At 36.5% G+C, this 15,000-nt stretch overlaps 1 protein-coding gene across 1 annotated transcript in view; it reads right to left on the bottom strand.

Annotated features, from left to right (window-relative positions):
- Positions 1-15,000, bottom strand: part of LOC107718227 (inositol 1,4,5-trisphosphate receptor type 1-like) — a 159,589-nt gene that overhangs the window by 5,828 nt on the left and 138,761 nt on the right. Inside the window, exons 62-65 of the mRNA XM_016525222.1 lie at positions 13,516-13,661; positions 12,657-12,822; positions 11,120-11,280; positions 727-888 (exon numbers count right to left, since the gene is read on the bottom strand). Coding sequence (XP_016380708.1) covers positions 727-888; positions 11,120-11,280; positions 12,657-12,822; positions 13,516-13,661 — 635 coding nt within the window. The remainder of the gene's footprint in view (positions 1-726; positions 889-11,119; positions 11,281-12,656; positions 12,823-13,515; positions 13,662-15,000) is intronic.

Genomic DNA, 15,000 nt, shown 5'->3' with positions numbered 1-15,000 from the left:
TAATGTAAGAAAGGGAAAAGCAAAACTGGTCCCGACACGTGTAACCACCGCATTGACGCAGAATAAATAGTGAAAGTTTGTTGGGTTTTACTTGCTTTGTCTTCTTTTAGCCAAACAATGACCTTTTCCCCCTGTCTGGAGTACAGAAGAAAAAAAAAACTTCCCTGTAGACACTTCCCATTTTATGTGGCTGCACACCTCAAGATGGTGTTAATTCGACACTATTTACAAGAAATCAACGACATGACAGCAAATCCCATTACGCATACAGTATTTCCACCAAATCAAAATATGAGCGTCTAACTCAATGACCCACTTTATCGTATTCATCTATGCGAGTTAGACTGTTTATCTGTGGAAACAAACAAGCTCGAGTTCGCAGAACTTCATCTGGACGACAATGCGGCTGAATAAAAGTGAAACAACACTTGGCCTCGTGACGCAGTTGAAACATCATTTTAAATACCACGAGCTGAAGGCAGAGAGAGAAAGACAGACATGAATGACTCATTGCCCTTTGGTCTAATTGAACCTTGAAGAGGCTGTGGTCTCATGCTGACTGACCTTGAAGGCCTTGTTTCACTCACACCCAACTTAAATTCTAGTCTGTGAAGTCCATTTAAACAGCTTAAAGGGTCAAGACTACACTTCAACCTCATCGGGGTGTGAAGAACTAGCAGAATGGATATAATGTTCTGACATCAGTCCCAAAGCTTCATCACTCACCTGTTCTTTCAGTTCAGTGAGTTGGCATGAGAGATTCAAGACGAGCTTCATGGTGGATTCAAGTTTCTCCTGAAGATTCCTGATCTCGTTCTGTTCGCCCTCGGCGTCGCTGCTAACCAGCGACATGGCCCGCATCCGTGGAAACCAGTCCAAGTTGTGTTCCTGTTGGAATATTAGACGTTAATGTTTTTGGTAGCATACTATTATTATACATAAAGCTGCACATCACTGAATAGTGTACCTTCAGTAGTTACAAATTCATATACTGTTCAAAAATGTGCATGCAAAAAGTGACAGTAAAGACATTTGTAATCAAATATCAAAGATTTCTATTTAAAATAAATGCTGTTCTTTTGAACTTTCTATTCATTAAAGAATCCTGAAAAAAATGAATCACATTTTCCACTTAAATAATAGGCAGCACAACTGTTTTCAACATTGATAATAATGTTTTTTGTTTTGTTTTGTTATTAGAATATTAGATATTATTAGATATTGTATTAGAATGATTTCTGAAGGATCATGTGACACTGAAGACTGGGTATTAAAATATATATACATTTAAATAAAAACAGTTATTTTAATTATATAAATAATATATAAATAAATACAATATTACTGTTTTTTTTTTTGTTTTGTTTTTTTTAATAAATGCAGCCTGGGTGAGCATAAGAGACTTTCATAAACATAAAAAAAAAAATCTTTCCAACCCCAAATTTTTGAATGATAGTGTAATTTTAAAATGTACAAATGTAAAGTCCTTGGACACTTAATTTGTTAGGTTTTAAATGATAAAACTATACTTCATACAGTATATTCATATGTTCATAGTTAATATGATTAACTCCACCTGTGTGAATTTGAGGGACACTGACTGTATACATCCAATAAAAATCACCAAATGGTGCAAAAACGGCACAGAAAGTGAAGTTAGTTCTAAGCTCTAGCAGCATATGTTTGATATTTTGTTACTGAATAAAGCTTTATTCATATATTAAGTCTTATATGGGTACTTTACATGAACTATTGGCCTGACAATTGAAGCATTATTCAGTGTCTGCTGTATGATTTAATTACTCAGTTTCTTTATTTTTTTCCTTCCAAAACACTTTCCAAACATCCTCCACTAGATTTCCACATACCATTCTTGAAATCAGACATTAACTAATGGTGCACTTGAAGTCATGTCCTCCTCCACCTCTCATTCCCTCATTATCTCTCCGTTTATAAGAATATGTCTACTTGCATCAGACAAAATTTCCTATGTGTAATATGATTACAGCAAACTAAGGAAATGCAGTATCAAAGTCACATGAGCATGTGGACAGCCTCACCCTCAGATAACACGGAGTACTATTTTTCTCTCTAATTGGCATGCAATTATTCAACAAGGAGAAATCTAACGTCGCAATTTTTGACATTACACACACTAATTTCATCAAGTGAAACACTAAAAACAGTATCTGACCGCGAGATGAAAGCAAACTTATAATGGAGAAAACATCCAAAACAACCTCACATATGGCATGAAAAAAAAAATACTAAGGAGAAATGTGGAAGCACCATTTTCCTGCTACCACAGGGCAAAATAAAAATATATGAAAATGTAACTGAACTAATATGACCTTTAGATTATTATTTTTAAATAATTGTATTAGTGGTGCCTTCTAAGCCAAACAACTGCATAGCAGCACATTAAAAACACATTGTCCCCTCTGTCGACTAGCATGACTGTGAGTTTTACACAGGCAAGTGTAATGTACCAAGTTCATATTTGACTTTTTCAGTGATTTTGTGGGCTGTGACTGGGACAAAAAGTTCTTAATGAACTAGCCATGTTCTTTTGTTGCAATATCTCAGAATGATTTATAGTACAACAAGCAATCAGAGACTACAGTGGGAGTCTACAAGCTCCAACCCCAGCCAAATGTGATTTCGGAATGTCTGACTTGTGACTGGTGGGAGAGGTCAAACGCAGCTCCTAATAAGGACGAGAGGGATTCTAACAGAAGCAGGAAAAAAAGATATAATGTTAAAAGGATTCTGGCCAAAGAACACGCCATTCTTTGCTCAGACACTTCCTACTTCGCTGGTCCACTCGTGCGCGCACACACACACACACACACACACACACATACACACACCAGTGTTTTTGAAATGAACTTGGCCTGCAGACAGACAAGTCCAAACTACAGAGGTTTGTGAACATATTTGCATATTTCTTTCATATCCTGTAAGGAAGTCAGCGAGTTCCTCTAGCAGTTATCATGACAAAATTGCCGTGACATGCTATACATCATCTAAAGCTATTTTAAACAGAATTCTTTCTATTTATAACTACTATGCATGAAGGTTTTGGCTTCTCATATTCCTTGATAGACTGCATGGGATACCTGGAATGTTTCTGCATACCGCAGGACAATTTTTTTTTTGTTGCAAATGTAAAAAGTATGTATAGTAATGACAATGATTGTTTTCAAGCAGGTTTTTCAAAATACTCTCCTTGTCTGCTATTGGTAAAATAAACAGATAGTACCGCCTAAAAGTACTGTAAGATCATTGGTTAAGCCATAAAATAAAGTCAGGCAACTTGGAATGTTTTTGAAAGCAACAAAGAAGCAGTTTGGGAAGTAAACACCAAATGGCTCGGTTACATATTTTATTTATAATTTAAATAAAGTATTTAGAGACTTTCAGAAAAATACCTCAAAAGAAAATACCGTATTGTCCCGAATATAAGACGATGTTTTTTTCTTGGAAATACATCTGAAAAAACGCGGTCGTCTTATATTCAGGGTAAGGCGGGGCATAGAGGAGAAACAATAATGTACAGTATGTGGAAAATAATGTGTTTTTTTAACTTTAAACCGCATAAACACATTTCATTACACCAAATACACAAAATAATGTTCTTTTTAGCAGCATCATATGACCCCTTTAAAAAATAACCTAGAAATATTTTTTCCTTAAAAATTACAATTAAAAATAATTATAAAGACATAGCAAAGTTAAAGCAAACTTTTAGGGAATATTTACGCTTTTTATAAAAATCTGCAAATAATTGGGAAGGGAAGGGAAGGGAAGGGAAGGGAAGGGAAGGGAAAGGAAAGGAAAGGAAAGGAAAGGAAAGGAAACTCTGACACTGAATAAAAATTTTAAAGAGCTATTTCTGTTGTTGTTTGAAGGAAAACCACAATTTCTCACATGAAAACTTCATTTCTGAATCCAGCAATGACAACTGCAAAAATAATGACTGTTTTCAAGCAGGTTTCCTGAACACTCCCCTTGTCTGCCATTGGTCAATTAAACAGATAGTCCCACCTCAAAGTAGCATCGCTGGCTTAGCCGTAAAATGAGCACTTGAATAAACAAAGCAATATTTTTGAAAGCAACAGAGAAGGGAATTCAACCAACAAACGGCTCACTTATATTTGTCTATCCCCAATAGAAGAAAGTATTATATTTCACAATTTGAGTTGAATTACTGAAATAAATGAACTTTTCCACGACATTCTAATTTATTGAGATGCACCTGTACATAAAATTACAATTGTGAGAAATAAAATCATGATTACATTTAATATTTACTGAGGCAGAACACAGCTTCCATAGGAAATGGTGAGCAATCATAGCATCTAAAAATAAACACTTTCCCTTGAACATTTATATGAACTTTAACCTAAAATAATGGGGGAAAACAGTTCATGCATATGTAATTTTTGTCAGTTACCCGCTTATGCATGTGTATGTGACAGAAACAGAGACAGAGGCCATTCAGGCTGCAGGTGCAGAGAAGTCCCCTTGTCTCAGAAATCACAGACGGGCCGTGTGCACAGACTTCAGACAGACGGTTCCACTCAGGCACTGGGGAAAATCACAGGTAATGCTCGCCCTCATTCTGAGAACAAGAGAGGAGTGCGTGTGCACTCACTTCCTGCTGCCACAGATGTTGCGGTTTGTGTTTACCTCCGCCCACAAACATTGTCGTCTGTGCATGGAGCCCAGCTGTCAGCTGGTTTCGTCATCGTCATCACAGAGGCACACGCTGTTATCGCTAATCAGACCTGTTTCACCCTGACTGAGTCTGCTTTTGAAATCAGTCAAATGATGAAGCCAATGTCACCCACTGTTCAGACTACCATAGTTCCTCCAACCTCATAGCGGGTACATTACGTAGACGGATGACCTACAAACTCAAATTTAGCTTTTACACTCCTGAATATAGCTTTATTTAACTAGAGAAACCTATAGCGCCTAGTGAAAAACACGTAAAATAAGTAAAATAATATGAATAACGCATTTATAAAATATATTTAAAAAACTAAACTAACCAACTAACTAAAATAACTGTCTAAATAGACAGCAATACAATAAAATGATTATTCATATATTAAAATGTAAGCACACTTGTAATTCTCGAAATAACCAACAAATCCTAAATATGCGTTCTAACCTATTTCTATTTAGTATAGTTTATATTTTGAATAAATAAAAATAAAATGTTTCATGAAACAAACACATCATATAAACAAATAAAAAAGTAAAATACAACATGTATAACTCAAAAAGTAAATAAATAAATATATAAATAATTCACAACCAGAGACTGGGTCAGTGTTTTTCTCAGAATTGCAATTAAATGTGATTACGAAGATATAGCAAAGCATAAGCAAACTTTTAGCAAATATTTTTTGTGTTTGAAAAATAAACATAAAACACAAAAATTACAATGTAAAATATTGGGGAATTTCTGTAACTATTTTTGTTGTTGGTTGAAGTAAAACCAACATTTATAATATGACATTTTGTAAGCGGATGTTTAACAAATCTTTCAGCTATTTTTCATGATCCCATTTCTCCAAATAACCAACAAATTTAAAAACCACTGTCTCTAATGCTGGATATAAATCAAGAGGATATAGTGGCATGTCTGAATCACAACCTACACTAAAATACTCACTTCCTCTGGTCTTACTTCTACAGAAATGAGAACTACAACTACTTCTATGTAATAAAAAAAAAAATAAAAAAAATTCCTTAAAAAGGACAGTTCATCCAAAAATGAAAATTTTGTCATCATATATGATCACATGAAGATATTATGAAGAGTGTTAGTAACAAAACATTGTTGTTACCATTGACTTCCTCTGTGTGGAGGGAAAAAAAACATAATACTCGAAATACATAACACTCGAAATATCTTTTTTATGTTCCACAGAAGAAAGAAATGATACAGGTTTGGAAAGACATGAGGGTGAGTGCAATAAATACTAAATGATTTTTAATTTTTGGATGTATTGTCTCTATAATGAAGAATCTATAACAGCACTCATTCGTTTTATCCGGCATGACGGAAAAAGGGGCAAATGTAACATATGCGTCTTTTAAGTGCTGCTTTGGTTTCACACTTATTTGGGTGTGTTTGTGCACGTTCGTGCGTCCGAAACAGCCCCCTCTTAAACCTCTATTTCCTAAGCTTTGTTTACACTTGACAGCATTGCCAGTAAATGTGTGAGCGCTCTAGCCACATCAATTTCAACTGTATCTGCTGCTTCAATGGAAATGAGGGAAGTGTGAATTTCATTACTAATACCACAAGAGCCTACACACTAAGACAGGATGCTCTGTGGTCTGAGCAGCAACAGCAGCATCGGGTCCTAAACGGGACCAGAGCGTTCACGCACATCTTCAAAGCGCAGCAATTATGACAGACGTCATCACGAAGCTGTGAATAATATTCACGGGGGGAAAAAAGCTGAAGAGAAAAGGGCAGGTTCGTGTAGGGGTTCTACCTACAGACACAATGCTTGATCTAACCTCAATTACCTGAATGAAAGTAGACGATCAAACAGCAAAGGTCTTTCTTCTTTGGTCTTGAAGCATTATATTAAACAAAACAATTTAGGTGCATATACTGTAATTGTTTTAAGCGCAGTAACAGCAGAAATTTAAGACAATAAAGTGCTGCAGGGATTAGATCATTTTGTAGACCAACTCAGAAGTTAGCATCACTCTGGTTCCTCAACAAATAACCAGTAGCATTTTTCCATTGGCTGTTGAATTGTTTCAGAAAATAAGCTCTGTGACCCACAAATGTTTATGATTATCACATATTCTGTTCATCAATATAATCTTCACAAATATACACAACGTTTATGAATGCAATTGAATTTGAAGCATAAATACAATCGCCAGAAGTAAAAAGCTGGACTACAAATGAACTACACCACGGTCACATGACTTCAAGGGATAGTTCACCCAGAAATGAAAATTTGATGTTTATCTGGGCATCCAAGATGTAGGTGAATTTGTTTCTTCAGTAGAACACAAGCGAAGATTTTTAACTCAAACTGTTGCAGTCTGTCAGTCATATAATGGCAGTCAATGGGCTCCACGGCTTTGAGAGTCAAAAAAATATACACAGACAAAAGCAAATTAAACCCTGTGGCGCGTGACGATACATTGAGGTCTTAACACATGAAACGATCGGTCTATGCAAGAAACTGAACAGTATTTATATCATTTTTTACCTCTGATCCACCGCAATGTCCAGCTGTCCTGAGCGCGTTCACAACATCCGGTGCATGACGCGTGTACGTGCTCTGGCATAGTAGACATAGATATATATATATAAGTAGATGCCTCATTAGTGACTGTTTCTATAAGCCGCGGGAATCTACTTATATATATCTATGTCTACTATGCCAGCGCACGGTGATGCGTCACGCGCCGGATGTTGTGAACGCGCTCAGGACAGTTGGACATTGTGGTGGATCAGAGGTAAAAAATTATATAAATACTGTTCAGTTTCTTGCACAGACCGATCGTTTCGTGTCTTAAGACCTCAATGTATCGTCACGAGCCGTAGGGTTTAATTTGGTTTTGTCTGTGTATGTTTTTTTTTACTCTCAAAGCCGTGGAGCCCATTGACTGCCATTATATGACTGACAGACTGCAACGGTTTGAGTTAAAAATCTTCGTTTGTGTTCTACTGAAGAAACAAAGTCACCTACATCTTGGATGCCCTGGGGGTAAGCAGATAAACATCAAATTTTCATTTTTGGGTGAACTATCCCTTTCAATGTCACCACCACTAAGCTTCTGACATTCTGACAGCTTCTTAATATTTCAAATCTGCACTGTAGAAAGTTCAAGTTTGAATAGTTCACAAGAGCACAAGCACACACACAATAAGGCTGTAAAAGCAGACTAGCGAGTAGACAAGTTTTTGTTTTTTTGTTCGGTGTGATAACGTTTAATCCCTCCGACAATCTCTGTAGTCCCATTTAGCCATTTTTTTCAGGACACCTAAAAAGCTTTAAAAGATCCCAAATGGGGTTTTACTGATGCATTTGATGTCGTATAATAAAATGTGAACTTATCTCAAGCTTGTGTTTACCTCAGACCTTATTTCAGGCATTTAGCCAAAAAATCCCATTGACTTTGGGACGGTAGAACCGGAAGTTAAAAAATGCTAACTTGTTTCCAGGTATTAGGACTCATTCCTGCAGGTGCTTATGCTGGCAGTGCAACTTCAAGCCCGGTTTGTGTCATTTCCTGATCCCATTCTCCCTATCGCTTCCTGTCCTTCTCTTTACTAAATAAAACATCAAAAAGTGACTTCATGTGCATTAGCTAGTCAAATAATGGCTTTACCAACCTCAGCTTGATGCTCTACGCAGCATTTCTTTCTCACCTTCTCACAAACCACAAAGAGAGATCTTGCATTGCTATTGATGCATCACAAATTGCTCTACCCTTTGGTGTCAGGTCAAAGGCTTCTCATTTTTTTAGGAGACCTTAAAGAGCAACTAATCCCAAATCAGGTCATTCCTCCCAAAACCACATGGCGAACCCTCGAAAGGCGCCAAAGAGGTTGGGACACCACACAGATCAGAAACCGTGTCAGAAACCCACCGCTGCACCATCTGCGTCAAGAGAACAACCACTTGTGCAGAAGGGGCTTTCCTGAGCACTTCTCTTTACCTAAAATTACTCAAAAGTCAATTTAACCTTAAAGGTTCCACGTCATTGCATTAAGCAAAGCATATGATGACCTATAAAAAGACAATATAGATAAAGCTGGATGTTTAAATGAACAACATAAGTGCCCTCATTTTGAAAGGCTTTTTTTTTTTCATTTAATAACCCAATTGAGCTACAAACTGGTATTCATCCAGCGATTTGTTATAGTTGTTAAAAGTGTTTTTCTGAGGAAAAAGTCCACAGTGCTTTAGCGAAGAGATCATTTTTCAAAGAAACACATGTATACAAAGGCGTACGCACATATTGCAATCATGAGGGGAACTCCTGCTCCTCTGGTCAACAAACTGAAGCGAACTGTGTGTGTGTGTGTGTGTGTGTGTGTGTGTGTGCTGTCACAGCTTTTCTCCAGGATTAACACATTCCGAGCCATTTTCAGAACATCTTGAGACTCCAGTCTGAAGGCAAACAGGAGCTCTGGCATCCCTGAGAGGCCTAAGGTTACCAAGTTGTGATTACATAAGTCAAAGGAGAAGGTTTGGGGTCATTTAAAGGGATTTACTGTGAGGAATCTGGTGGAAAATTCCTTAAGTACTCCACTTTCCTGAAGATAAAGTTTAAAGTAGGCCACATTCCCCAAAGCAAACTAAACTGTTCATTTCTGTCCCAGGGTTGTGGACTCAACTAAAAGTAAAAAGATCTAAAAATGTTTTGAGGGGTAGTCATGCCCCATCATGGCATGGTTTAGTCCTCGTAAATACATCATTCTTTGGAAATCTGATATAAAACGGCTTCTCTGAACTCGGCTGCTCTACGGGGGAAAGAAACCCACACACAAACACACTATCGGATGTGCTATTTGATCGTAACTCTTTGGTTCTCTCTCTGTGTGTACAAGCAGACGCTCAGTGTCAAGTTGTCACAGCGTTATCAACTCTAAGAGTTCACAAAAAATCCTCAGCAGTAAACAAACACATCCACTGATCCAAAACTGTGCCATGCCATTGGCTGATTTACTATCATCATGTGACTTAAGGCCCTAGGGCTTAAATTACTTTATGGTGACCTCAGTTTCCTAAAAGGCGAGGCACTTACAATGGTAGTGAATGGCATTATTTTTCTGAGAATTTAAAAGCAAAAATGTGAATGTTATAAAAGCACTTAGTCTACCGTTGGATTTTTACATGTTTTTAAAAGAAGTCTCTTCTGCTCACCAGGGCTGCATTTATTTGATCAAAAATATAGTAAAAACGGTGATATTGTGAAATAATATTACAATTTAAAACAACTGTTCTCTAATTAAATATATTTTAAAATGTAATTTATTCCTGTGATGTAAAGCTTAATTTTCAGCATCATTACTTCAGTCTTCAGTGTCACATGATCCTTCAGAAATCATTCTAATATGCTGATCTGGTCCTCAAAACACATTTCTTATTATTATCAATGTTGAAAACCATTGAGCTGCTTATTATGTTTTGTGGAAACCATGATACATTTTTTTTTTTTTTATTCCTTAATGAATACAAAGGTCAAAATGATGAAGTCTTTATTGTCACTTGATCAATTTAATGCTTCCTTGCTAAATAAAAGTATTCAGTTCTTTAAAAAGAAAACAAAATAATCTGACTAACTCATGAACAGATCACTTCTGTTAAAACATATTTGCTTAATTATTCATTAATCAAAATGATGAAGTCTTTATTGTCACTTGATCAATTTAATGCTTCCTTGCTAAATAAAAGTATTCAGTTCTTTCAAAAGAAAACAAAATAATCTGACTTGACTCATGAACAGATCACTTCTGTTAAAACATCTTTGCTTAATTATTCATTAGACCTGTAAAGGTTTTCGTCACTTTTTTATGGTCATTTTAGGGATTTAGGTATTACATTGTCATGGCAACAAAACTGTAAAGTTGAAAATATCTTCTTTAAAATATCTTGTTCATGATTTGTGGTTATTTGTTTGAAACGGTGAATATTTTCATTATTTGGATTACAGATTCACTTTCATTGTAACAGTATCTTTTTGCCTTTTTTAAACAAAAGGAGCGACAAGACGTAATTAACTTTTGCAGTAATCAAAACTATGCTGCAAATGAGTTTAACTAGTAATGAACCCAGTATATTCCTTTAAACTGAACGAATGGTTAGCCAATGGATGCTCCACATTCCACTGTGTGATTTATGCACAGCAGTACTTTTCTTAGAAGTGGCGTAAAAAGTACAAAAAAATAAAATTCTTTGAGATACCATATCCACCTTAAATGTTAAACTCAGTTTAAAATAAAAAAAAACTTTGCTGTTGTGGCTGGAAATATTGTCTTTTTATCTTACCATAACCATCTAGTATTTTAAATTGATTTCAAACTGAAATAAAGTCTGCTGTTGCACTTCAGATCCCTTACCCGGATCATTTCGGCCACATAGCTCTCTGGCCCTGTGAACTCCGTGGAGTCTTTCACTTTCACCAGCACGATGAAGAAGAGATAATGCCACATGTTGTGCTCCACCTTAATGTGCGCCTCAAATGTCACTGTTTTGTTGTCAAACTTGTCCCTCTCCAATCCTGTAGACCAGAAACACAGTTACAACGAAATGAGATTGCAGCAGTTGTTGTAAATGGGCCTTGCCACATGTACCTGGTCAGTTAAGAAGATCAAGATTAAGAGTAATCTTGAAGTGACAAGCTGCCCAATGATCAGTTGTCCAAAAAGAAGGGTTTGTTTAGCTCAGGAACTTATTTAGCTCTATGCAGTTCGTTCAGTGAGAGGAAAACCAATCCTTTAAGATGTTGACATGATGCATAACACAATTTCTTTCTTAAAATGGGTTTGGTTTAAAAGAAAACCGTACTATCTGGAAGAGGAAGTAGAACCACAGGGAAACTGTTTGTATACAAGCATGAATGGTGCGTGTTATGAGCAAACTTGGAGGTTAGGAATTCTAATTTGGATGCATGATTGGTGGGCCAACACATTGGGAAACAGTCACTTGACTGCAACACGTCATCTACTCTCCAATCGCACGTTTGTACTGTTCATCTGTGTTAGTCATGGATCGTGAAATCGCTCGAGAGATGAACTGAATCCCAACAAGTCGAGAACAGCGTCCTTATATAATAGGTGTGTGCACTGTGAGATTTATGATCATTTACAGCTGATCTCACACTAACATGGTCAAACACGCCAAGTGGCAACAGGAAGCCACTCCACCACCTCCACAGTGAGTTATGACTAAGACTTCTGGTGAAGAGGGGACGTATAACATTAAACCTAATGTTTATGCTGGAGCTAAACAGTTTTATGCGCCTATGAAATTTATGGGACATAGGTACATGAACACATCTGTGATTCACTGAAGATAACTTAATAAAACTCTGCAAACCTTTGGGAGGACTGAGTTACATCTCAAAATGACAAAGGCTCATAAATATTAATTAGGATATGTGCATGCTTTACTGTTTTTAGAAATTATTTATGTCATGCATTGCTTGCAGCAGAGTACATTTCTGAGCCAAAACAGAAATATGAACAACAAAATACCAACTAGAAATGTTGAAAATCATTTAAACAACGACTAAGCTGTTACTTTTCAACATATAATGTTCTCAAATGGCCTTGGCTTGATATCCTCTTTCTTACATCCCATGCCCCTCTCAGTCTCAGGATTTTGTAGGTCAGTGGATAAAAGCCTAGATCTGCAATGAAGCGTTAAGCATAACTTGTCCTTCTGGTGGTAACTTTTTCGATTCGAGTATAAGGTTTTAGGTTCTAATTTGCCCTAATAAAATGTTTTATTTTAATAAACGAACATTTCAGCTGTATGTCAGGGGGTTTGGAGCAAGATTTTTGCATTTTGTTTTGCGATTCAACTGAAATGAAAGGCCATCCACAGAGAAGTAATAATTCGGGTATTTGGCGTTGAGGCCGTGTAGACACTCACCACAAATAAAGCAAGTCGTTTTCAGAACCTCCTCTTTCTTCTGCTTTTCACTTCTGAGGTCAGCAAAGGTGTCAATGATGACTCCAAAAATGAGGTTGAGGACGATGATGATGACCATGAAGAAGAAGAGGAGGTCGTAGATCACACGGGCTGCAAACAGAGGCTCCTACGGAGAAAAGAGATGCAAGAGGTTTTAATATCAGTGTTGTTTCCAATTCAAGATCCTCCCAATCAACATCCAATAATAGACCAGTGTTCCTCTAACTCTGTCCAACTACCCTTATCTTTGAGTGACCAAACGCACTGTTTGAGAACTACAATATTTAAGGCCTGATTTACCAAAAATAATTTACTAAAAGAGTGAAAAAATTATTGATTGGCTATTCCAAATGCACCAAATCAGTGATCATAACAGCATTTGTAACAACAATGAAGTGTGTGATTATTCAACAGTGTTATTTTAGAATCAGTGAGATATCATAATAGCTTTTATAAAAAAAATTGAATTTGTTTTTATTATTATATTTTTTAAATATATATAGTTTTTATAAATGATTTCAGATATCAAATGAAAATGAGAAATTTTCCTTTGAAAGCTGAAATAAAATAAGTGTAAGTTTTTAATAATATATATATATTTTTATAGTAACGATTATTTTATTTCAAGTAAAAAAATGTGTTTTGTTTTTTAAATAATAATAATAATAATATAATAAAACTTTTATGCACCACTAGCATTGCAAAGTGGAACTGGAAAAAAGTGATTGTTTTCAAACAGGTTTCCTGAACACCTATCTGCCATAGGTCGAATAAAAAGACAGTCCCACCCCAAATTAATATTGAGGCCCTTGTGTGGTACCTCTTTAGAAGGTTTGCGCAGAACATCTCCGACCCCACCGCCGCTCCGCAGGCCGTGGCTCAACACGGTGACGATGCACATGAGCAGCGAGTCGCACGTCCTCTCCTTATCCTCAATCACGACCGCAGTCGATTGTACTCCCACAGCTGCAGGAAACAGAACGTCAATAAGCGCTAAACAAACAAACAAAAAGTCTTACTAATCTAACAAAGGGCTCTGTAGTACTGTGGGATGTTCTACAGAAAGTTCTCAGACTGAATGGTCACATACATGCAAATCTTAAAGCAAAAATAGCATTTGTGGTTAAATGCTTTCCTAAAATAGGACCCAAAGCTATCAGATCATAACACACATTACACATTCACGAAGAGCAAAGATAATTTGCAAACAAATACAGAACTATTTATACAACCAGATTTGTATATTTTCTAAAGGAAATGTGAGTGGTGCTAGCTATGATTGCGAAGGTGTTTCTAAAGATTTCTATTTTTAAATAAATGCAGTTTTTTTTTTAACTTTCTATTTATCAAAGAATACTGAAGAATTAAAAATGACAGAATGATTTCTGAAGGATCATGTGACACTAAAGACTGCTGAAAATTCAGCTTTGCCATCACAGGAATAAACAGCATCTTAAAATAGAAAACAGTTATTTGAAATTGAAATTACAGTTTACAATATTACTGTTTTACTGTATTTTGCAGCCTTGGTGAGCATAAGAGACTTCTTTCAAAAACATAAAAAAATCTTAACAATCCTTAACTTTTTAACAGTAGTGTGTGTACCAAAGTTTAAAGGGGTCATATGATGCGATTTCAAGTTTTCCTTTCTCTTTGGAGTGTTACAAGCTGTTCGTGAATAGATAAGATCCCTAAAGTTGCAAAGACTAAAGTCTCAAACCCAAAGAGATATTCTTTATAAAAGTTAAGACTCGTCCACGCCCTCCTAAAATGCCTCATTTAAATACGCCCCCACATGTCTACGTCACTGTGTGAGAAAGAAGGCATAACTTTTATTCTCACTGTAGTATTGTTGCTGCCGCCGCCGCCATGTTGTGGAGTTTCGTTGTGAAAACTACTTTGTTTGGTCTTCCAAAAGAGGACACAACTAGAAATCAGTGGTTACGTTGTAATTACAACACTGTTCCAGAACAGTTCAAACCAAATATTCAGATGTGTACAGCGCATTTTACGGAGGACGAGGACTGTTTCCTGGGAGAGTAGCCGACAATGCCGGTGTTCCGGTGAATTCAGTTCCCCTGTTTCCCCTTCGGCGCGCATGCTGACCACAGTCTATGATGCTGACAAATAATGCTGACTCACAGCCTGTAACTACGTTTTCATATTTAAAGAATTTGACACTGATGATTCAAACGCGAGTTTTGAGCAGTGTAGAGTAGCGCTTGTTGTTTGTCGTTTCTCCGATCACAAATGCAGACATGGTTTTATGTTTACGCGGCGCAATACGCAACGCAACGCGTAAAAA

Source organism: Sinocyclocheilus rhinocerous, unplaced genomic scaffold (assembly GCF_001515625.1).
Source record: "Sinocyclocheilus rhinocerous isolate Xijiao unplaced genomic scaffold, SAMN03320098_v1.1 scaffold1111, whole genome shotgun sequence".
NCBI classification, from domain to species: domain Eukaryota; kingdom Metazoa; phylum Chordata; class Actinopteri; order Cypriniformes; family Cyprinidae; genus Sinocyclocheilus; species Sinocyclocheilus rhinocerous.
This window is presented reverse-complemented; position numbering and strand designations above follow the sequence as displayed.